We start from the raw sequence: 23,160 nt of genomic DNA, 5'->3' as shown, positions 1-23,160 counted from the left end.
TTCTTGGAAATACACTAGAAATGAAATTTCTGACTGCAGCAGAACAGAGGCATAGCCCCGGAGGCGGGGGAGGACTGCACAGTGGCAGCTGCCCTGTTCTGCCCTGGTTCTTCCCGCTGTCTTGCCTGTGAGCTTCCTGCTTCAGTGCTACTTGGTTTCCTGCCCAGCTAGCAGGCAACCACAGAGAGCAAATAAAGCTACACAGAGCAGTCCTCTCAGCCTGGGAAATATTTTCGCTCAATGAAAAGCCAGCAAAGGTCCATGTTACCAACCAAACATCATACCCTCTGTTATGGACTGAATTGTGCTTTCTCAAAATTCCTATGTCAAAGCCCTAACCCCTAATGTGACTGTATTTGGAGATAGGGCCTTTAGGGAGCTAATTAAGGTTAAATGAAGTCATAAGGGTGGTGGTTCCCAGGCTGTGCTACCTAATCCGATAGAACTGGTGGTCTTACAAGAAGAGAAAGAGACAACAGATTTCCTCTTCTCTCTCTCTCTCTCTCTCTCTCTCACACACACACACACACACACAGATACAGGAAAGGCCATTTGAGGACACAGCAAGAAGGTGGCCATCTATAAGCCAGGCAAAAAGGTCTCACCAGAAACCAACTCTGATGGTACCTTGATCATGCACTTTCAGCCTCCAGAACTGGAGAAAACGAGTATCTGTTGTTTATGTCACCAGTCTATGGTATTTTGTTATGGCAGCTCTAGATTAAGACAACCCCTCAGAGTAAACAAGGATGCCTCACCGCAACAATGTACACCCTGATCAGGACTTTGATGGGGTGGTTGGATGGAATCCCTTGCTGGATTCTCAGCTGCTTGCTGTCCTTGATGCTGGAATCCTCGGGGCTTTTGTAGATGCAGAAGGAGCCCTGGAACCACAAAGCACTACCCATTGAAACAAGATAGTCATATGCCCCGCTGAAAACCAACCATGTAGAGGAATCAATTATTGATACATGCAACAACTTGGATGGATCTCAAGGACATTATATAAGTGAAAAGAGCCAATCTCAAAAGTCTCATACTGGAGGGTTCCATTTATACAACTTTCTTGCAATTACAAAATTATAAAGATAGAGGATAAGTCAGTGGTTGCCAGAGGATAGAGACAGTCACAAGCAGGGCATAATTATAAAGGGGTAGCATGATGGAGATCTTTGTGGTGATGGAATAGCTCTGTATCTTGTTTGTGGTAGTGGTTACACAAATCTACATATGTGATAAAAATTACATAAAACTATATACACACTATCAATGTGGATATCCTGCTTTTGATATTTACATAAAATGTAAACAAAGGAGGAAACTGGGTGAAGGGTCCACTAGACCTCTGTCTACCATCTTTGCAACTTTCTGTGAATCTTAACTATTCAAAATAAAGAGGGTTTTTTAAAATTAAAAAAAAAATGTCTAGGGCATAGCGCTGGGAAAAGGAGCACAGCCTGGGAACCAACAGGACCTGGGGTGGTGCTACTCTTGTCCCCTGGATGTCCTCAGGCCATTCACATAACCCTCCTGTATCTGTGCTTCTTCATGGTACATCAGTGAATCAGTGTTGGTACAGTACCACCCTCCTCACGGGGCTGTTACGTGAGAAACGAATAGGAGCATCAGATGGAATCCCGAGTGCCTTTTACATGCAGGGTGCTGAGCTAGTGTTTCCTCCCATTATCTCATTCAATCTTGGCTTCAGTATTTCTATTTTCAGATGCCGCAACCGAGGCTCAGGGAGGTCAAGTACTGCTCAAGATCACAAGCTAGTTAGGATTTAAATCCTAAATGAGGATTTAAACCCAGACTGGCAAGCTGCAATGCCCATGTGATTTCCAACACATCACCTTCATATAAAGGGCCCAGGCGTGCAGTAGGTTCATAGTGAGTGTCAGCTACTGCTTTGTGGTGCTGACACCGTAAGTCTGCCAGATGAAGGGTTTGTGTTGTTTGATTAACTTAATCATTCAGCTGATAGGCTTGTATAAATCATATGTTTGGTAGGTCAGGGGGTGGGAAAAGCAGAGTAAAATTAAGTGATCCCTTTAGGCAATGACTCTGCCTCCTCATATTCCACAGACTGAGCTCCGATCCACTTTACTGGCCACAAATCAAATACCTTGAAAGACTGGGGCTAGGTCTTGTGGGGTTCTAGAGAGGGAGGGGCCTGCAGAGAGATTAAGGATTTTCCTTACAGACATCGCACACCACAGTCCAACAGAATTGAGTCATATCCGACATTTATGGACAGGAGAGCCAGATAAAAGTGTTAACCTTGGAACCTGCCTTAAACTTTCCTATGACTCGGTCTCTGTCAAGGCCATGGTCATCCTCCGTAGACTTGCCTCTGAGCAGCTCAAAGGTTTTCACCCAGTCTTCAAAATTGTTGAATTCACTCTCCAGATCCCCATTGTATATCTTTAGGGAAAAGGGAGAAGAGTGTGCTCAGAGGAAGGAAAGCCCAGGATTGATTTAATGAAAACTGCCAAGATTCTCCAAAACCAGCCTTCGTATATGCCCCTTGGAAAAATCTAAGAGGCGCTGTTAATTTATCTTCAGCAAAATAAGGAATATGATTGACTTGGCATTCCTAGAACTAAGTACCACTCTGAAATTTATAAAACATTTTTGATAAACTTTGAAATTCCAAGAAGTATAGCTAAACCAACAATATTTAAAATATAATACATAAGTATAAATGTGACAAAGCTTTTTATAGCTAATTGATGTCATTGAGTTTTGGATACAGACTACAATATTTTGAGGACATTCAAATTAAAAAATATTCATTGAACATTTCATTCTTAACACATGTGATGGAATATTTGTTTTTATTATAATGCATGTAGACATGAATTTTCCAAGCAGAAAATTACATATATATTTTAGAAATGGAAAATTGGATTGAGTTTTTGATTGAGTAATATAATTAAATCACTTATTCAAATTTCCCATCAAAATTACTTATCTAAATTCATTATCTAGGTACATAATTTTCATAATGCCAATTTTCATATCCATCAATATGCCTCTAGCTAATAGTCTCTGGCTAATGTTAGGACTGGTCTGACGAAGCTGACTTTTGTAAGAGTTAAAACTCCTGCTATGTCGAGTCTGTACATATCTGCATGATGATGTCAAGCCCTGAGAGGTGAACCCAGGGGAACTCACACGCTGTAAATTACATCGTTGCATCCAGGCTAACCAAGTGAAGTTATGCCCCTTCTCAATAGGAGGATGTAGAAAATAGAAAACTAGCAAGTTCCACTGTCTTGGCTTGCATGCTTGTTAGTTTGTTACTCTGCATCAATGATTATAACAAAGACAAAGTAAGTTATTCAGACAAAGGTATTCTGGAGTGGACTGAAGCACTAAAAGAACGCCCACCTCCTGAGTTTCCCACCCTAACCATGGCCAAGATGGCTGTGTCCACACACCTGCAAGACAGCCAGGTTGGGGATTTCTTTTTCTCTGAGTTTCTTCTTGAGTATTTTGTCTTTCTTCTTCTTTGGGCCATCTATATTTACCACTACCTCGTTTGGTTTTGCCTCTGTGGGTATTTAGTGAAAATGGTTAGACTTCTTATGCTGTTGAGATGAGAAGAAACAAAGTCAAGCTCCCTCTTTCCCTTTGCTCTGGCATGTGTCATGACCCTTCTTTTAAGAAAGAAATAGTAACATTTCACTGTAGGATTTCTGCACATAGCCCTGCAGACCGTGCACTGAAGGAGCAGAGGAGATACCACTTATGCAGCAGTGCAGTGTCAGTGGATGCCCTGGGGCTGGCAATGTGTTGGCCTTCCCTGCCATATGCAAGAATTCATTAAGCTAGGCACGGAGAGGGTAAGTAATTTGCCCAGTCACCCAGCTAGCAAAGAACAGACCCAGGATGGAGTGACACCAAAGCTTTAGATACATTCCCTCTCAGATCTGTTTAGGAACTTGAGAATCATCTAGTTCAACCACCTCAGGCTCAAATATGCTAAGGGTCTAACACAATGTCGCAAATGTACTTAGATTATTCAGTAATTTTTTAGGAGCAGATGCTGGAGAAAAATCACCAAAGCTCCACTATTTTCTAGCTGCATAAACCTGGGCAATTTACTCAGCCTCTTTGTACTTCTGTTTTACTATCTGCAAATCAAGATACTATTGCTTATGTCATGGGGTTGGTCTTAGAATTAAATATGCTAGTAGGAGTGGCCTGAGGAACTGAGCTTGGCTCTGTTTTTCTCACTTTTTGTGCCACCTGAAACAGCACTTGGTGTTACTGTTGTTTTTAGGCCACGACTTACCGTTGGCTTACATCAAGTTTGTGGTCATTTCAAATTCCAGGGCTCTTCATTTGAGCTTCTGCCAAACCAGATCTACCCAAACCCTGTCAACTGAGTTTTGGAAGCTAAATCCAGGTCACCTGTGTTAAAGTTTATCATGCTGGCTTTGGCCTGTCATCCCAGCTTGCTCCTATTTTTACTCTGCTGTTTCTGCATTAAGACTGTCAACATAGGGACTTGAGCCAAAGGGTCGATTTCAGCACTCAACTGAACTCAGGAGACCTGGGATCTGGTCTCCGTCCAGCTCAAATCAGCTATGTGACCTCTTTCAAGTGTTGCCATCTTCCTGGGATTATTTCCTCACTAGGGAAATGAGGGCTTTGGGCTCCAGTGTTGTGCCCATGGCTCCTATTTTAACATTTTCTCACTCACATGGCCTTAATGCATGTTCAAATGTCCCCAGAACAGCCACTTACCTGTGTTGCCTGTTTGCTCCTTGGAATTGCTCTCCTTTTCCTTTGAGAAAAGAGGGAGACGAGATGATGGACACTGTCTTGTCTCATTTATTAACCCTGACTGCTAACAGTTCTCATTCAATTATCTCAGCCCTCTGCATTTTAGAAGAATATGCACACAGTTCTCAGTAGCCCCCAGATGAAGCCTCACTGTAAAGACCTAGGACTTAAGTGCAGAGAGATGCCCTGCCCTAAAGAAGAGGCACCCACACCTCCAAAACCAGTGCCACCAAACTGTGGACGTCCTCGTCCTCTATGTGCAGCCTCCTCTCAGCTGCTGGGAAAGCAACCCCTCTCCCCACTGTTCTTCCACATCCCTGGAGCATCACCTCCATCTGCAACTATGAGTTTTATGGGCTGCCATGTTGGGTTGTTGGGTTTGTCCTGGGACTGGGGAGGTTAGCAGAGACAGAGGAAAGGGCTGAACACTCACCAGAAGTGGTAGTGTCCATCGTAGTAAAACAAGGGTGTTTGGAAGCAGGGATTAACATTTAGTTTGTTTATTTAACTATATGTCAATATTCATGGATAGTCCTAGATGAAGAAGTTATGGTCTTTCCCAATAAAGAATCAGAAGAGTTGCTACTCAATAAAATATGATGATAACATCTGAATAACTTTCCTTTCCATTTTTACTCAGGGATGAGAAGTCTTACCAGATTCAGCCACTGAGCTTTTGCCTGAGTCTCCAGACCCACTCCCCACTGGTTCTCTGGCTTATAACTCAATCCCTTTCTTATTCCATGTGCATGAGGCCCTGCTGATTATTCCCATTTGCTAAGGCCAAGACCTCTGCCTTTACTTTGATAATTTCCCATATGAACTTAGAAATCTGCTGGAGACCTGGAGCCCTTTGACCTGGAATCTCCAGGTGAACCTGAAGCCCCCTTCGCTGATGCCCACCTGTCCAGAGACCCATTTCTCTTGGCTAGACCTCCCTGAGGTGGGCAGATTCCCTGGATGCCATGATAGCCTGCACATCCTGCCAGCATTTACAGCAGAGCCTGTGTCCTAGGGCCAGCTCCAGCCAGACAGTGAGGATTTGGCAGTACTGGACCCTTGGTCCTTTCAGGCTTTGAACCCTTCAGCAGTTAACAGAACCACACCCAAGTAGGGCCTACCTATAGCGGAATTTAAAAGAGGGGACAATGCAGGATTTGGGGTAGGGGAGGGTGGTAAATGGTGCTGTGCTCTTATCGAAGCCTTGACTCTCACAGCCAGGAGAGAGTCTACCTTCTGTGCTTTCTTCAGGGAGGCATAGTATTTCGACCACCAGTCAATGACGTTTTCAGCAGATTCATCCGCTATGGTCCTCTTTCTCCTTTTAGTAGACTTCCGAGAAGGTTTCCTGGCATCCTGGCAAGGGATGAAGGATGGATTGTTAGGTGTCAAGGATCTGCATGCTGGTGGCTAAGTGGTTTACTAAGGAAGAGGACATGTAGGTACCCTCGGGGAAGTGGATGGAGGTGTCAGCAAGTTTTGTGATTGCAGCTCTCTGTCCCTCTTAAATCAATAAAAGTTTAATAATCTGTCATCCATTAATGAGTTTATTTGACATTTATCAAGCAGGTATGAGATTTTGTGGTTGACATTGGGGATGTAAGGGGTAGACATCATCCCTACTTTTGGGAAGCTTCGAATTCAGTGGAGGAGACAAGCAGGCTACATGATACAGTGTGATATAGTAGAAAAGGAATTAGCTTCTAAACATAATATAAACGTTTATGATTTTATGATTCTCAGTTTCCTCAACTAGGAACAATAATACCTGCTCACTTCACTGTCATGAGGATTAAGTGACATAGGTAGACAATCCCCCTTTAGCATCACTTCTGATTTGAACAGATGCAAATAAATGACACCTACAACATAAGTGATGGGGGGATAGGAGAAGCAGTGTGATGCATAGGTGGCAGAAGGGAAGCATTTGGGGAGAAAGTTGTGTCATGCCAAATTTATCGTGTACTTATCATCCATTTGCTCTCAGACATCTCTCGGGTATCTACGATGTGCCAGCCACTCTATCAAGTGCAGGGGATACAGAGATATTTTTAAAAATCATCTATGACCTGGTGAAGCCCACAGTTTTATGGTGGCAACAAACAAACTGAAATTTGCAACATGAAGTGGCAGGTACAATGCTGGTGGGATGGAGAGAACCCCGTGGGCTGTCAGAGAGTCACGCTGAGCCTGGATGAGATGGGAAGAGCCTGAGAAAATAGCCATTCATCTACCATACTGTACCTTTTATTTCAGCTTTTATAATTTGCTGGGCAGGGCATCTCTTAGGACTTTCTTAAACCTGCTTTCTTCTTTAAGTCAGTTGCTAGATACACCAGGATTTTGCCCTTAAAACTATGACTTAAAAGATTACTCATGTCCCCATTTTATGGTCTTGTGTACTTATCCATCTCCCCTCCCAGAATCTCAGCTGAGGATAAGTCTCACTTTTATTTAGACCAGAAGACGCATCTTTTTGGTCCCATGTGACGTTGTACAAAGTAGGTTCAAAATATTTGTGGAATAAGCCTTGATGAGGAAACCATTGTTTTTCCAAGCTAATGAATTAAGAGTTTCTGTTCAATTAAATACTGCTGTCACATTTGACTAGCACTTTAATTTCACATACACTGACTTATCTGATTCTATGACAATGCTGTGAAGTGGGTATTGGTGTCCCCGTTTTGCCGATGAAGAAACTAATGCTCAGAAATGTGAAGTTGCTTGCCATGGTCACACAGCTAGTAGGTGGGAGGATTAGTATCTAAAACCTCTGAGCAAACTCTAACGTGCCTTATAAATATGAAGAGGGATGACATTCCGACCTTAGCTTTTCTGTCTTTGGGTGGCTCCTGGGCTGCAGGTTTGTGTTCCGTCTCCAGCATAGGGGATGGGTCAGGGATATCAACCAGGCTGGCTGCCTGAACCTGGGCCAAGTCAGGTACCACTGTGGGAGGCGGCCCAATATCCACAAAGATTTGATCTGTTGGGAGCTCCTGAGCAGAGCTGGGGGTCTCAGAAGGCTCAGTGGAAATTAATGAATCTGAAATAGCCAAAATGAAAGTACATTGGGTCAGGACTTCCCTGGTGGCACAGTGGTTAAGAATCTGCCTGCCAATGCAGGGGACACGGGTTTGAGCTCCGGTCCAGGAAGATCCCACATGCCACGGAGCAACTAAGACGGTGCGCCACAACTACTAAAGCCCACGCACCTACAGCCCGTGCTCTGCAACAAGAGAAGCCACCGCAATGAGAAGCCCGCGCACCACAACGAAGAGTAGCCCCCACTCGCCACAACTAAAGAAAAGCCCCGCACAGCAACAAAGACCCAACGCAGCCAAAAATAAAATATAAAAGAAGTAGAGGGGACCGCAGGAAATTCTTCAGAAAGATCCTGCAGGCACCACGGTTTTGTAGCCCACAGCGCTAGAATCTAGAAGGAGCTTCCTACCTTGCACAACTTGGGCTCCATCCACCTGTGAGGTGAGGGCAAGGGGCTCCCTGGATTTATACAAAAACTGTTTCAAGCAGTTGATGGTGTAGGTGCCCACGAGGGTGCTCCTCCCAAAGGCTCTCCAGTCCACCACGCAGATGCTGAGGGGTGGGTGCAGAAGCTCATTCTCAGGCAGCTCCTGCAGGGAGAGGCTGGGGTGAAGTGGGGCACTGCCTGGGCTGACCTGTCTGGGTGTAGGACCAAAGCAAGCCAGGTACCCATCCTTCCTCTGTCCCTGCCTGTCCTTTCCCTACAGGTCACCCCTGCAGCTTGCCAGAGTCTGGAGCAATGCCTTCTCAAGTCAGGGAGTCATTACCCAACATATGAGGGATGGCACTAACAATTCACCCCAGGTGTAAATTGCAAAAATCACACACTCCCAAATTCTCTATGGCAGTAGTCTTCAATCCTCTTACTTTGTCATTACTGTATTTATCCGAACTTTCATCTCAGATGAACATTAATCCAGACCCAAGATATAAAGCAGATGAGAACTGAGCCATTTAAGATGGAGCTGAGCGTGAGGGGCCAGCGCCCCATCCATTTCTTTACCCTGGTGGACCCCGAGGCTCAACAAAGTCTGATTTGGAAGGTTTGCAAACACAGTACACGTTCTTTAATTCCAGTCCTTCTTCATTCAGAATGTGTGTCCATTGGAGCTGACTGGGTTAGACAAAGCAAACTTTGACTTCACAGTTGGTTCCAAATCAGAGCACAGAAATAAACAAAAGCACAGGTGTCAAACATTGCTTTTGACACGCTATGTACAAATAATTTTTTAAAACTCTAACCATTGTAGTAAGTTCCGTGACAGTGTCTTCCAGGCCAGTGGTTCCCAAACTCCAGTGTGTATCAGAGTCACCTGCAGGGCTTGTCAAACCAGAGGTGTCTGGGCCCTACCCCCCAGACCCAACAGTCTCTGGTTCAGTAGTTCTGGGGCAGGGCCTGAGAATCTGCATTTATAATAAGTTCCCAGGTGATGCTGATAAACTGGGGGCCACACTTTGGGAACCGCTGTCAACCTTCTTTGATTTACTATATGATCTACACCCAGAACCTTTAAAAACAAAACAACAACAAAAGTCTGTTTTATCCCATTCTGCAATTCTGGCTTTTTACTGAATTAAACTGTTCCTTCTTGTGAGTAGTGGGGCACCTGACACTCTGAAACATCTCCCCAAGTCAGGTTCAGGAAGGAGTGGGTCGCATCTACGGAGATGAAGGGAATGAGCGGGTGGGGCAGGGGAGGGGAGAGACCCGCACCACTTCGAAAGCATCTGCCTGGACGCTGAAGTTTGGGTTGTTCTGGTAGCTCTGGATCACACAGGACTTGACTCCATGCCCGCCACACTCGATGAGGACCTGGGGACGATCCACCGAGAGGAGCTGCACCTTCTTCATTTCCCGGACTCCCCAGAAGAGAACCTGAAGAGAGGATGGCAGGGCTGTCACACAAAGGCCCAGGGAGGTGGCAGCAGGTGTGGCTCAGGTGTGGGAAAGTCGGCCGTGCCAGCCTGAGAACCACAGGATGTTCTTCCAGGAAAGGATGGGGCAGCTCCTCGTGGCTCCGTCCGATCAGCTACGTCTCCTTCCCACCCCTCAAGTCCCCTGACACAGTGCAGGCATGATTGCAATGCACCAGTGCCCTTTAGTCCCAAAGAACAACCCAGTCCTTCCGGGCCCCATACCTCCACTTGGTATTTACTCAGCACTGGCCGGATGCTGGCAGGAACAGGGTAGATCTGGGTGACATCGGGTGGGTCGAGGGGAGGGAGCCCTTGAAGCCCAGACGCAGGGACCTACCACACAGATCGAGCGCTGGTTAGACATTGGGAGAGGTAAGGAAAATGAACGCTGCCACACAATGACCTCATTGGAAAGACTGTCACTGTTTTAACCAAAGGAATGTTTCCAGCTTAAAATGTAAATCAAGATGATGCATTTTGTCACAGTGAATAATTTCTTAATTTACAAATGCATTCGTTCACAAGGGTAATCAACATTTAGCGAGCACTCACAATGTGTCACAAATTAATAGTTTCATAAGCTTTCAGCGAGCTCACAGTATAGAGGAGAGGAAAAAAAGACAGATAGATCCTCATAACCTCATTGTATTTCATTCTTTTCATTTTTTCTTGAAAATTAATTATATAAACACTTATCTAAAGTTTAAAAAGAGCAATAAATTAATTTTAAAGCTTCATATTAAAATTTTGGAAAAGCAAGTTTTCAATTCATAATATTTTCTAATATCCTTCATACTTATTCTTTACCCTGTGGGTAATTTAGAAGTAGTCTCCTTAATTTCTGAATTTATGGTGTTGTTGTAGAAGTACTGCGTGATTTACAGAGTGGTCAGAAAAATATACTCTGTAGGATTTTAAACCTCTGAAGTGTTTTGAATGTTATCTGACATTATTGGAAGCAAAAAATTCTAGTAACACCTTTGCAGATGATTTATTCATTAAAGAATATAAGCAGTAAATATATAGGATTAAACTTTAAAAAAATATCTCTGGTATCTAAATGTTTGCAGATATTATAGAAATAGGAAATAAGTAAACCTATAGACATTAAATAATAACTGAAAAATTATGAGTGGTAAAGTAATGGTTGAATGTTTTGAGTATGTAGGATAAATTCAAGTATTTTACAAATGGCTGAAATCTACTTTTTTTCTGTCATTAAAGTATATATATTCAGTCAAAAAAAAAGAAATGACAGGGGAATTACAGCCGTAGAATAGAGAAGGGTCTCTGATCAGATTCCAAACCTCTGAGACTTAACTGTCCTCCCACTGTGCACTACAAGAGATTGATTTAATCACATAGAGACTAGTCATAATCAGTAAAACAGAAAATGAAGTCTTTTGAAGGCAGACCTCCAGGAAAAGGTGTTATTTCCTGTGCATTTGGAGTTGACAAAACTGCAAGAGGACAATTGCTATGCTTTATTGAAATCTCACACAAAGGACTTAGAAAGTCTCCTAAGGAAAGGGCCTTTCTCATTTGTGGGCCACCCCACATTACCTTCAAGACCTGGCTCAACACGTCCACCTTTCAAGAAGCCACCCCTGATTTGGTCCCGGCCACTGTGGCCATTCTCCTAAACTTCAGTCCTTGGAACACAGTGTGTCCTCTCTGGAGGCTTAGTGCAGAAACTAGTGGACTGAGCCCGGAAACCAGGCTCTGCTGTGTGACCCTGCATGAGTCCCTTTCCCTCTCTGGACCTCAGATATTGGGCCAGATGACCCTTCAAGTCCCTCAGGAGCCAGATGTTCTATTAAACATTGCTTTGAAGCAGGAGGTTTTCCTCGCTGGGGGAGTTTGCCTGACTTGGCCAAGAGGAAGCCTTTGTTTACTTCATTAGTCTCAGACTCTCAGGTAATGCTCCAAAACCAGTGAGTTCTTGATAAATGTTTATTGGCTGACACACATTAACTCTGTATGCTCGAAAAAGCCTATTTGCCCATCAAAACCTGTAAAGCACAAACATATCACCATTTCTTTTTCACAGACATATTCTAGCTGGCATTGGCAGATGTGGTTCAGTTAATTATAAGAAAGCCCAGAAAAAGAAGACAGCAGTCACTGCGAATGCCAAGTAGGCTCAAGATAATGAAGCCGCAGAAGGAACCAAACCAGATCAAGGAGCCGGGAAAAGGTGAGGTGAACACTGCCTGGCGGCGAGGAGGTGAGCGATCCAGGCTGCAAAACATCGCCTCCCTGAGAAAGCTAATTGCTCCTGTGGCTCCAAACGTAAAGCCACAAAAACAGCTGTGATGGTGGCACAGGATGGGGTGGTGCCTCTGGATGTGCTTTTAAAAGTACCATACGTGGGCTTCCCTGGTGGCGCAGTGGTTGAGAGTCCGTCTGCCGATGCAGGGGACACGGGTTCGTGCCCCGGTCCGGGAAGATCCCACATGCCGCGGAGCGGCTGGGCCCGTGAGCCATGGCCGCTGAGCCTGCGCGTCCGGAGGCTGTGCTCCGCAAGGGGAGAGGCCACGACAGTGAGAGGCCCGCGTACCGCAAAAAAAAAAAAAAAGTACCATATGTTTTGCTCGTCTTGGGGTCACTGCCTTCAAAAAATTTACAGATTAAGGGAGACAAGCTGTAAACAATTGCCTTTATCAAAGCCTAGATTTGGGACTTCCCTGGCGGTCCAGTGGCAAAGAATCTGCCTTACAATGCAGGGGACGTTGGTTTGATCCCTGGTCAGGGAAGAAAGATCCCACATGCCGCAGGGCAACTAAGACTGCACGCCACAACTACTGAGCTCGTGCACCTCAACTAGAGAAGCAAAAACCCACACGCCACAACTAGAGAGAAGCCCAGGCACCGCAAGGAAGATCCTGCGTGCTGCAACTAAGACCCAATGCAGCCAAAAATAAAAATAAATAAATAAATCCTAAAAATAAAAGCCTGGATTAAATAGAAAAAGAGGCAAAGTGACGTAGGATGGAAGAGGAGAAAACATTTGACTGAGGTGGGGGAGGGGAAGCTGCCTGGAGGAGGCGACTCTTGTCCTGAACTGTGAGGATGATCAGTTTCCTAAATAGGTAAATAGAGTGCAGGGGGTGGAGTTGGCAGAGCAGGGAGACATTTCGAAATAGGGTGACAGCATGGCCAAAAGCAGAGAAGCACACCTGTGTGCTGAGGTCTGAGAATTCAGAATAGTCTGCTGTAAAGAGGCCACAGTACGTGCAGAGTAATTGTGCTGAAATGTGAGCCTGAAAAGGCAGTTTGAAGACAAATTAATTTGGGGAGAGCTTAAATGCTAAGCTATGGAAATCTGACATTCTCCTATGGGCTAGATTTTCTTTTCATGAAATATTAAGAGTTACCATGCAAAAAGAAAATATTTGTACTCACAAACATTTGGGAAATGTTGAATTTCAAAAAAGAAAGAAATTTCAGAAGTTTCTTTATAGCTGACTTCTCAGAGTCTTTACTATGGTAACGGGCATTTCAAAGTCCCAAGAGGGACATAATATGAAGAATTTCCCAAACTTTTTTTTTTTTTTTTTTGCAATACACAGGCCTCTCACTGCTGTGGCCTCTCCAGTTGCGGAGCATAGGCTCCGGACGCGCAGGGCCAGCGGCCGTGGCTCACGGGCCCAGCCGCTCCGCGGCATGTGGGATCTTCCCGGACCGGGGCACGACCCCGTGTCCCCTGCATTGGCAGGCGGACTCTCAACCACTGCGCCACCAGGGAAGCCCCCAAACTTTGTTTTTACTGTATTTAGAGGGACTTGTGTTCCAAAGATACAGATTTTGGGAAATGCTCCTGGAGATAAGAAACAGACTGTCTAAAGAGGAGAGTGGTATGGTGGACTTGCGTTCTGGAAGGAATGCGGAGGATGAAGCAAACAAGGAAGAGGAGGAAGCTAGGAGACCAGGAAAGAGGCCAGTGGAACGATCCTGATGAGAACGAGGGTCTACAGGAACAAGGGACAGTCACCTGGCTGGAACGACTGGCTTGCTCATGGATACAAACCCAGAGTGAAGAATTACAGCTGAGTGTGAATTCTCAAGGCAGAGAGTCTAGGAGAAAAGGGGGACAGTGGGCCAGGACTGGGAAAACAGGGTCAGCTAGCTGGGTAGAGGAGGAAAATGGAGGTAAGGAATTCAGTCTGGGGCACTGAAGAACTCAGGTACTACACCCTTCTTCTGAGACAGGGAAGCCTTTCAGTAGTGGAGACAGACGGGCTGAAGGTAAACCACCCACAGACGGAAACAGATTTGTCGCCGCTGGCGACAAATGATAGCGTTTTCCAGCTCCTGCCTTCCCGGAGTGTAGGAGATCCACATGTTGAGAAAGTGGCGTTGATGATCAAATCAATTTTTGCACACGTAATCAACTGAGAGGAAGTCCTAATGAAACCCTAATGAATTGTGTCTCTTCGGTTGCTTGCCTCTGACACTCCACTGTCAGTAAGCAGCCGTATCTCTAACCAGTCTGCCCAGCTCATGATGGAGGGAGGGCGGGAGAATCAGAGGTGGGGCCGTGGAACTGGGAGGAAGCCAGGACCTCAGAGGGCCTGTTGGGATCAGCTGGTCCAGCCCCTCATTGATGGATTAGGGGACTCCCTTCAGGAAGCTTCATGCAATGAAAAGAGCAGTTGACTGAATCCCATCCAGTAAACCCGGAGCCTCAGCTTTCTGACATGTAAAATGAAAGCATTGTACTCAAGCTGGTTTTCCCAAATCAGTCATTCTTCTACCACTTTTACCACCTGTGTTATTATCTAGTAAACATTTTCATTAGCTGTAATTTCATTTTTAGAAAGGAAACTTCAAGTTGCTAAGTAAAACAGGTACCACTGGCCATCAATGGAAAGTAACTTTAAAAAGAAAACCAACGAAAACAAAATAATGTTATTGGAATATGTCATGTGTAGCGTTTCTTAAAATTTCTTTTCGCTATGTTTGGAGGGGCCAGTGTTCCAAGAAGCAGACTTTGAGAAATGTTCTTGTAGATAACACTGATGTTTCTTTAGAGGCATTGAAGCTGAAGCCTATGCTTTCTGAAAAAGAAAGGTTGCAGGTTAAGAAACGTGTTATACACAGATGGGCGTGAAACTTTCTTCTAAAAGTACTTAGAAGGATCCAAAAAGGCAAAATTCCATTTACAACAATATGGATGGGCCTTGAGGGCATTACACTAAGTGAGATAAGTCAAAAAGAAAGACAATACTGTATGATCTCAGTTATATGTGGAATCTAAAAATAGAAAACAAACACAGAAACAGAGTAGATTGGTAGCTGCCAGGAGTAGGGAGGTGGGGAAAGTGGGTGAAGGTGGTCAAAGGGTACAAACTTCCAGTTAGAAGATGAATAAATTCTGGGGATCTAATGCATAGCATGGTGACTACAGGTAGAATAGTGTATTGTACACTTAAAAGTTGCTATGAAAGTAGATCTTAAAAGTTCTCACACCACACACACACACACACACACACACACACAAAAGGTTAACTATGTGAGGTGACGGATGGATGTGTTCATTAACCTTACTGTGGTAATCATTTTGCAATATATACATATATCAAATTATCATGTTGCCCACCTTAAACTTACATAACGTTATATGTCCATTATATCTCAATAAACCTGAGGAAAAAATGGCGACACTCCCTCGACATTAATTCACTGCGATTTAATGTTCTACCTGGTTTCAACCTAAGATTTTGACAACCTAAGATTTCGACTCATTGACGGCCTAAAATCACCTGGACTCTCAATTAAGGAAAGACTAGACCAGCTGATTTTGAAGATCCCTAATTTTATCTCAATAAACCTGAGGAAAAAAAGGCGACACTCCCTCGACATTAATTCACTGTGATTTAATGCTCTACCTGGTTTCAACCTAAGATTTTGACAACCTAAGATTTTGACAACCTAAGATTTTTGACTCATTGATGGCCTAAAATCACCTGGACTCTCAAGGAAAGACTGGAGCAGCTGATTTTGAAGAGCCCTTTCAGTTCTGACAGTCCATGTTTCTGTGCAACACACATCCATCTGGTGAGAGCTGGTTCTATTAGACTCTCACTTGGTTGATCATCCTGGAATCCCAGAAGCTAAGATTTGTAAGACAAAGATTTCACTAGTCCTTCTCTCCTCCCCTCCTACACTACAAGCATCATAGAGCTGGAGCTGACGCCTGTGATCCTGCTACTCTGTCCCTTTAAGAGCTCATCCAGCTTCAGGTCCCCTGAGAGAGGTTGCTGTTTCTCCAAGGCAGCCACTCCAGCCTTAAAAAGTTCTTCCTCAAGTGGAACAAAAACCAGACGACAGTCAAAGGCTGATTGGGTGCACTTCAGAATTCATCTCTGTAGTCATATGCAGCTCCCAGGCCGCACACCTGGGCACTTTGGATTTGAGTACAAGTGTGTCTAACCCCGTAGCTAGCTGTTCCCGTCCTCCGACCTGCCATATCCAGCGAGCCATTACCGTTCTATCCAGCTCAATTTCTTCACCTGAATAAACAGATAGGACTAGATATTTTGCTTTAATATTCCATGGTATAATAATATTTAATAATAAAATAGGTAGCATTTGTTGAGTGTTGATTCCACGCCAGGCACTTCAGGCAGGTTAATTATCATCTCCATTTTGCAGGTCAAACAGAGAGAGATAAAGCAGCTTGCCCACAGTCGCACACCAGTACGTGGTGGGAATGAGATCCATATTCATGGGATCCAACTCCAGCACCTTCCCTCTTACTCATTTGCTACGTCTTGGGAATGTTTGTCTTCTAGTTTCTGTACTAGAGATTTTTTTAAATTGGGATTTCTGGAAAATGTGCTTTCCTAGAGAGGGATTGATCTGACCCAAAGGGTAAGTGCCACCTGCCCTCAGTGAGTGCGATGGTCAGAGAGAGAAATCTCTCTGATACAGGCCCACCTGGTCACTTCTTTCCAGGTCACCATTCTGTCCTATTTGGTCCTTGACTGGACAGCCAGACTTGAGAGGCTCAGCTTCCCTCCCTAAGTATCCTGCCATTGCTTTCTGAAAAAGTCCTCCTAGACATATGTTCATAAATTCCCCGATGTCTTAGTGGGACAGACTAAGAACTCAATGTCTTTGGGAAACTTTGTGATACAGCGTAAGGAGCAGAAGGCTTTAAAGGTCTAAGTTCAGCTCTCAGCTCAACCACCGACTAGCAGCGTGACAAGGTAAGTCATTCAATTACATTAATCCTTCAGTTTACTATCTGCAAAATGGGAATCATAATCCCTACCTCAACAGGACTGAGGGAGGTTTCAGTGGATGAGAGGTATGTGAGGCAGCAAACACAACACAGGGCACGTGGGAGTGTCCACAAACGTTTGCTCCCTTCCCCTTTTATATCCTCCTGTGGTCTGTATGGAGCTCAGGGTCTGACGCATAGGGCTGCTCAAGCATTGCTGGCCAAATCCACGTGGACCTTTCATCCTGGGACTCTGACTTGTAGCACGGAGGCTCTGGGAATAACCCGTCACCTGAGTTCCTAAATGGCATCTCCCAGATCCCCAGAAGGAGCCGTCTCCAGACACAGGACAGCAGGGAGGGACCACGCATAATGTGATGGACATACACTTCCCATGAGGCTGCTTCTCTGGCCAGGTAGACTAGATAGACGGCCAGTGCAGATATCACTTCTGGTTCACTTACCTGCAGCAGTTCAAATACAGCAAGGAGGTCGCCTCCAGAAAGGTTCCCGCAAAAGATGGGGTGGTAACACAGCCTGGGGGGCTTATAGTCCTGGTCAGCGAGTTTCACAACAGGAGAAGCCACGGTGGCACCCAAATATTCTGGCTTCCTCTAGGGCAGAAAAGAAATGAAGTTTTGTTCCTGGTGGTCACCTACCTGGTTCTGATCTGCGTCGGTGTGATTTTGTAATTAATTTTCACAAAACTGTCAGCCTCAGTGTCTCCCTCCTGCTACTGTCTCACTCCCTTCTTCTGCTAAGCCCCTCCCACCTCTTCCCACAGCCTTGGGGGGCAGCAGAATCCATCTGGGCTCTCAGGGAAAACCCTAAGAGGGTCATCTTAGGGGCTTCCTGGCTCAAGGCGATCTTAGGGGTTATCCCTTTCCTCAGTGTATTGAGTTCAGTGGAATAAAGTAAAAATAATCACCCAGGGTAGACTTGAAGGGGAAAAGGAGAAATAAGGTGGCACCAAATATTCCAAAAGATCTCCAGAGCAGGGAACCCCTGTGGCTGGGAACACAAGTTTGGAGTCCAGGCAAACGTGAGTTGGAGTTCCCAAATCTATTGCTTTGGAGATCTATGGTCTTGGGCCAGTTACTCAACCTTTTTTTTTTTTTGCGGTACGCGGGCCTCTCACTGTTGTGGCCTCTGCCGTTGCAGAGCACAGGCTCCGGACCCGCAGGTTCCGCGGCCACGGCTCACGGGCCCAGCCGCTCCGCGGCATGTGGGATCTTCCCGGACCGGGGCATGAACCCACGTCCCCTGCGTCGGCAGGTGGACTCTCAACCACTGCGCCACTAGGGAAGCCCTCTAAGAACTATTTGGTGGGGTCACCTCCTGCCTCTTCCTCATCCCTGCTCCCAGGAGCCTCAGTCCACATTCCCCCACGAGTATCATGGGGCTGGAGCATGGGGCTGCTTTGCTATTTATCTCAGGAACTGCTGTATCCCCTGGCACAGGGCAGGCACTCATTACATATTTATTCAGTGAAAACTCTTGGATAAATGACCTCCAAGTCCAAGGGCAGTGCCCACATTTTCTTTGGCTGAGGCTGGGTTTTAGTACCTGCACTACTTCATTGCCTTTGGACTCACAAACAAGCATTTGCATTCCCGGCTGTAGAAGGAAGCGTGGTTGAGGTGGAAATGGGTTTAGCTCAGTCACACTTAAAAACTAACAAAGTGGGGCTTCCCTGGTGGCACAGTGGTTAAGAACCCGCCTGCCAACGCGGGGGACATGGGTTTGAGCCCTGGTCCGGGAAGATCCCACGTGCCAGGGAGCAACTAAGCCCGTGCGCCACAGCTACTGAGCCCGCGCTCTAGAGCCCGCGAGCCGTAAGTACTGAAGCCCTCTCACCTAGAGCCCGTGCTCCGCAACAAGAGAAGCCACTGCAATGAGAAGCATGCGCACCGCAACGAAGAGCAGCCCTCGCTCGCCGCAACTAGAGAAAGCCTGCGTGCAGCAAAGAAGACCCAACGCAGCCATAAATAAATAAATAAATAAATAAATAAATTTAAATTTTTAAAAAACCCTCCAGTAAGCTTTTAAATCTGCTGTTTCAGGACACAGACATCTTTGGAGAGAAAGAGGTTTGGCTAATATCATAACAGAAATGACACAGAGCTGAATGCATTGTTTCAGGGCTCGGAAGCAACAAAGAAAGAAAGAAAAAAAAAAAAGGCCCAGTTACAAGTGCTGAATCAGTGACAATATATCCATTCCTTCCAACCAGGCGAAATCAGTAAAAGACCTTCTATTTTCAAAAGGCATGGACATTTTTATAAGCAGCAATAAGGTATAGAACTAGCTGGGGGCTGGGTATAATAATTATATTCCTGAAGAAGTATATGTGGACTGAACTTCTGTGAAGCAGATTCTATTTAAATTGCAATCCAAAGGGAAATCTAAGCAAAAAACCCTTTAGTAAAGCAAATGATCATCATCCATTTCCCAGATTCTGCAGATCAGTGTTTCCCAGGTGAGGACTGCCTCTGGGCATAGTCACAGGCTGGTTAAATAAAGGAAGTTAGTTGAACAGGGAGTTTTTAGCAAAAGGCACAGTTAGTGCAGCCCTGGGACACTCACCACTGCGTCACTGTCATACAGCTCCACCACCACTAACGGCGGGGATCCTGCCAGTTCCTTCAGGTCTCCGTGCAGCACCAGGTCATTGAACAGCAGCATCTGGTTCCAGGTGGGGGAGAGGGTCTGGGAAATGACCTGGAAGTTGGGGCCAAAAGAAAAGCAAAACATGGCTCGACTGGGTTGGAGGGGGCTCCGTGAAGGGTAAAGAGGACACATTCTCATCACCATTGCTCACTTATTCAACATTCAAGCAACGACAGAAACTGATGTGCTACTGAGTATCAGATGCCAGGGATGCAGATTCCCTTCCCTGGAGGAGCTTACGTAAGCTTCACGAGTAGAACTCCCACCTGATTACCACCCTACTTGCAAGCATAATTCCAACTCAGTCCTCACAGTAGTGCTGTGATGATAACACCAGCTACCCTTTATTGAGCATGTACTGTGTACAGGCTGCGGTACTTCACATACACTGTCTTGCTGAAACTTCCCAACAGTTCTGGGAGATAGAAATGTAAACCAAGGCTCACTCGCCGAGAGCCGGCACACGGCAGAACTGGGATTCAACCCAGGTCATCTGGCACCAAAGCCCAGGCTGCTAACTTCAACCATCCTCACCAAGTAGATGCTCATATTGTCTCCATTTTATGAAAGGGCAAACTGAGAATGGGGAAGATCTAGTGATTCTTCACTGTGAACAAATAAAATTTCGTCATCGAATACTCGAAAGTGGATTTTCAATCTAATATTCCTTACATGGAATTCTACTGTTTTGTGGATATTTATTCGACTGCATTGAACTGACCAGGGTCTTCAAAATAACCTTAACTATTTTGCATGACATCATTCTTTCTTCGATAGCAAACTGTGACATTGGAAGTTGGCTGCACCCATTATGCAGATGGAGAAACCAAAGGACAAAGAAGGACCACAACCCGCATAACTGGTTCAGAACCATGAGTGGCTCACCTAGGAGTGACTCAGAGCCCCCTGCCAGGCCATTCAGGTGGTACCTTCAGAAGGTAGAGGGTAATGAGCTTGCATCCTCTATTTAATTGGATGTTTGGAAACATGCCAGTTTCATAGAGCTAAAGGCTAAGATTGCTTGCAGGATAGGTGCCTGTACCTAGGCAGAAACTGCTGCATTCATGTGTGAGGCCAGTCCTGGAAAGAGGCCACAGTCACAGTCTCCTGTGCACCCAAATGGGTGATTTCTCAGGTTAACACAGACTGCACAGCTCCTGCTGGGTCCTGAGGAAATTTCCACACCACCTCTGCACTCCACTCTTACCTCTCACCATTCTCTCCAGGAGGGACTGGAGAGAGATCTGGCCTCAACTAACTACTGCTTAGATTCCAAAGCCCAAATAAAACTGTCATCTCAGAGCTTTACATCAAGAGCCATTTCTAGTCATGGCATTAAATCACTTGCACTGTGGTTGCGAAAAAATATTTGTATTGCTCTTTTTTATGAGTCATAAAATATGCATTCCACAATTTCCTTCCTTCCTTGCTTTTTGCCTTTAGAGTATTTTATGCCTCAGACACAGTGAGGTTTTGAACATAACGTTTCAGAGAAAATCTTAATTTTTTTGGACAGGAAGAGAATGGCTTCAACCAACCTATGAACAGCAGTTAAGGCATTGCAATGCAAAGTTCCCCTGTGTCGGTGACTCACATCACAAAGAACTATGTGCTTTTATGTTGCTTTTGAAAATAGAAATGTGATCTTTTCTGCAACCTGTACCCAACAGTGTGACACCAAAGCAATTTATGATTCTCACAGCATCTTTCCTACAGAAATATTCTGATGGCTTCCTTGGCACTTTGGGCTATAACTGCCACTTGATAAGATTCCAGAGGCCAGCATTCATTCTTTCATTCATCATATATTTATTCCTTCAAAGTGCTAGGCTCAGTATTCGGCACTAACACAGCATCCTGTGCTTAGCAGGTATTCAGTAGCTACTTGCATGACTAAATGAGTGGATTTTGGCCTGTCCCATGATTAAAAGGATGATGTGGCCACCTTCGAGAAGTACTAAAACGTTCACCCAAACAAAATATATTGTCCCACTTCTCTGCCAAGGTGAGTACAGCTCACCTCATTTCCTCGGGGCTTCCTTAAGGAGTTGTGCTTTATAAACTTGTTCGGTGACGTTGTTGGAGAGATTGTGGTAACACTTAAATTTAACGCTTTGAAGAAGGAGTGAGATACCATGGATGGAGTGTGGCTTTAGAATCAGAGACCCCCTGTAATGGAACCCTAGTGTCACCACCTGCCTATGTCCAACTTGGGCAGGTGATTTAACCTCTCTGATCCTTAGTCTTACTCATTTCAGTGGGGTTAGTACCCACCTTGTAAAGTTGTTAAGACCACTGTCTAAGATAAAGCGTATTAAGTGCCTGGCATACAGCAGGTGCTCAGTAAGTGCTTGTTGTCGGCCCCCTCCACCCCAGACACACTCATTTATAAATGAGTAAACATTTACTGAATACCTACCACGTGCCAGCGTTGGTCACCAGGGTAACTCGTATCTAACAAGAGACCACTGGTGTCCTCAGGACTCAGCATCAGTCTGACTGCTTGAAATCTCAGCTTCCATGCCCCCCACCCTCTAAGATCCCCTGTCCTTCTCTTCTAAGCCTCCCTCTTACCATAGTCCTTCTCCCTTTCTATCCCCAAAACCTTTCTCTTTGGGAGCTGTCTCCCTTTCCCTTTATCCTATCATCACAAGATTTCCAAGTTCCACGTCCTCAGTGGCATCTGGAATAGCCGGATTCCCCTCCTGAAAGATTTCGTACCACTAAGTCACTTATAAAAGATTGGCTGCAGGACCCTCCCTTCAGAGATAGTTCTCCTTGAGCAACACGGGGTCCATTCAGAGAAGTGCTACCAGGTGTATGGTGGACCAGCTCAGCTATGACTGCAGGGCCCCCAGGCTCAGCCTTCCCCACCTTGAAGAATGCACGAGTGGGGCATGTCACACACAGATCAGTCCCACCGAGGCAGCACACACTGGAACAGGAGAGAGAAACCAGAACCCTTTCTTACCAAAACGGAAGCAGAGTGGTTAAGCAAAATGACTTTGGAATTGGACCAACCTGGGTATCCATCTTGGCTCTACCATCTTCTAAATAAAGAGTCTCCAAGCTGTACCTTCCTCGTCTGCAGAATGAGGACACTAATAATACCCACCTTGGGGTTGCAGTTAGACGTAACCAAAAATGCATATAAAAGGCTTAGCATCATGCCTGTCACAGAGGGAGATTTTAAATAAATGAGAGCTATTATTATTAGCAAAAATTAGGTACTTGGTACAAAAGTATGGAGGCAAAGTCCAGGGTTCAACAGAACTTGTTTTCCCTTTCAAATGATTATTTGATAAACAAATGTCATCTGTTCCTTTGAGATATGCATCTAAATCAAATGAATATACCGTATGGAGGTGCAAAATAGAAGGAGAACTACATAGCAGCCAAGGGAGCTCACTCAAACCCCCTACCCCACCCAGAGCCCTGAGATCACCTCTGAGGGCTTGGAACTCCAAAGCTGTGCAGGCAGAGGAGGTCTCCAGGGATTCCTGCCCCCC

The 23,160-nt window shown here is 45.2% G+C and overlaps 1 protein-coding gene across 1 annotated transcript in view; it reads right to left on the bottom strand.

Annotated features, from left to right (window-relative positions):
- The window catches only part of FER1L6 (fer-1 like family member 6), a 118,055-nt gene that overhangs the window by 30,624 nt on the left and 64,271 nt on the right, over nt 1-23,160 (bottom strand). The window contains exons 20-30 of the mRNA XM_024741324.1: nt 19,568-19,702; nt 17,446-17,595; nt 9,976-10,086; nt 9,551-9,712; nt 8,246-8,426; nt 7,620-7,837; nt 6,028-6,150; nt 4,756-4,795; nt 3,444-3,556; nt 2,293-2,424; nt 759-884 (exon numbers count right to left, since the gene is read on the bottom strand). Of these exons, the coding sequence (XP_024597092.1) occupies nt 759-884; nt 2,293-2,424; nt 3,444-3,556; nt 4,756-4,795; nt 6,028-6,150; nt 7,620-7,837; nt 8,246-8,426; nt 9,551-9,712; nt 9,976-10,086; nt 17,446-17,595; nt 19,568-19,702 (1,491 nt within the window). The remainder of the gene's footprint in view (nt 1-758; nt 885-2,292; nt 2,425-3,443; nt 3,557-4,755; nt 4,796-6,027; nt 6,151-7,619; nt 7,838-8,245; nt 8,427-9,550; nt 9,713-9,975; nt 10,087-17,445; nt 17,596-19,567; nt 19,703-23,160) is intronic.

Source organism: Neophocaena asiaeorientalis, unplaced genomic scaffold (assembly GCF_003031525.2).
Source record: "Neophocaena asiaeorientalis asiaeorientalis breed wild unplaced genomic scaffold, Neophocaena_asiaeorientalis_V1.1 scaffold177, whole genome shotgun sequence".
Lineage (NCBI taxonomy): Eukaryota > Metazoa > Chordata > Mammalia > Artiodactyla > Phocoenidae > Neophocaena > Neophocaena asiaeorientalis.
This window is presented reverse-complemented; position numbering and strand designations above follow the sequence as displayed.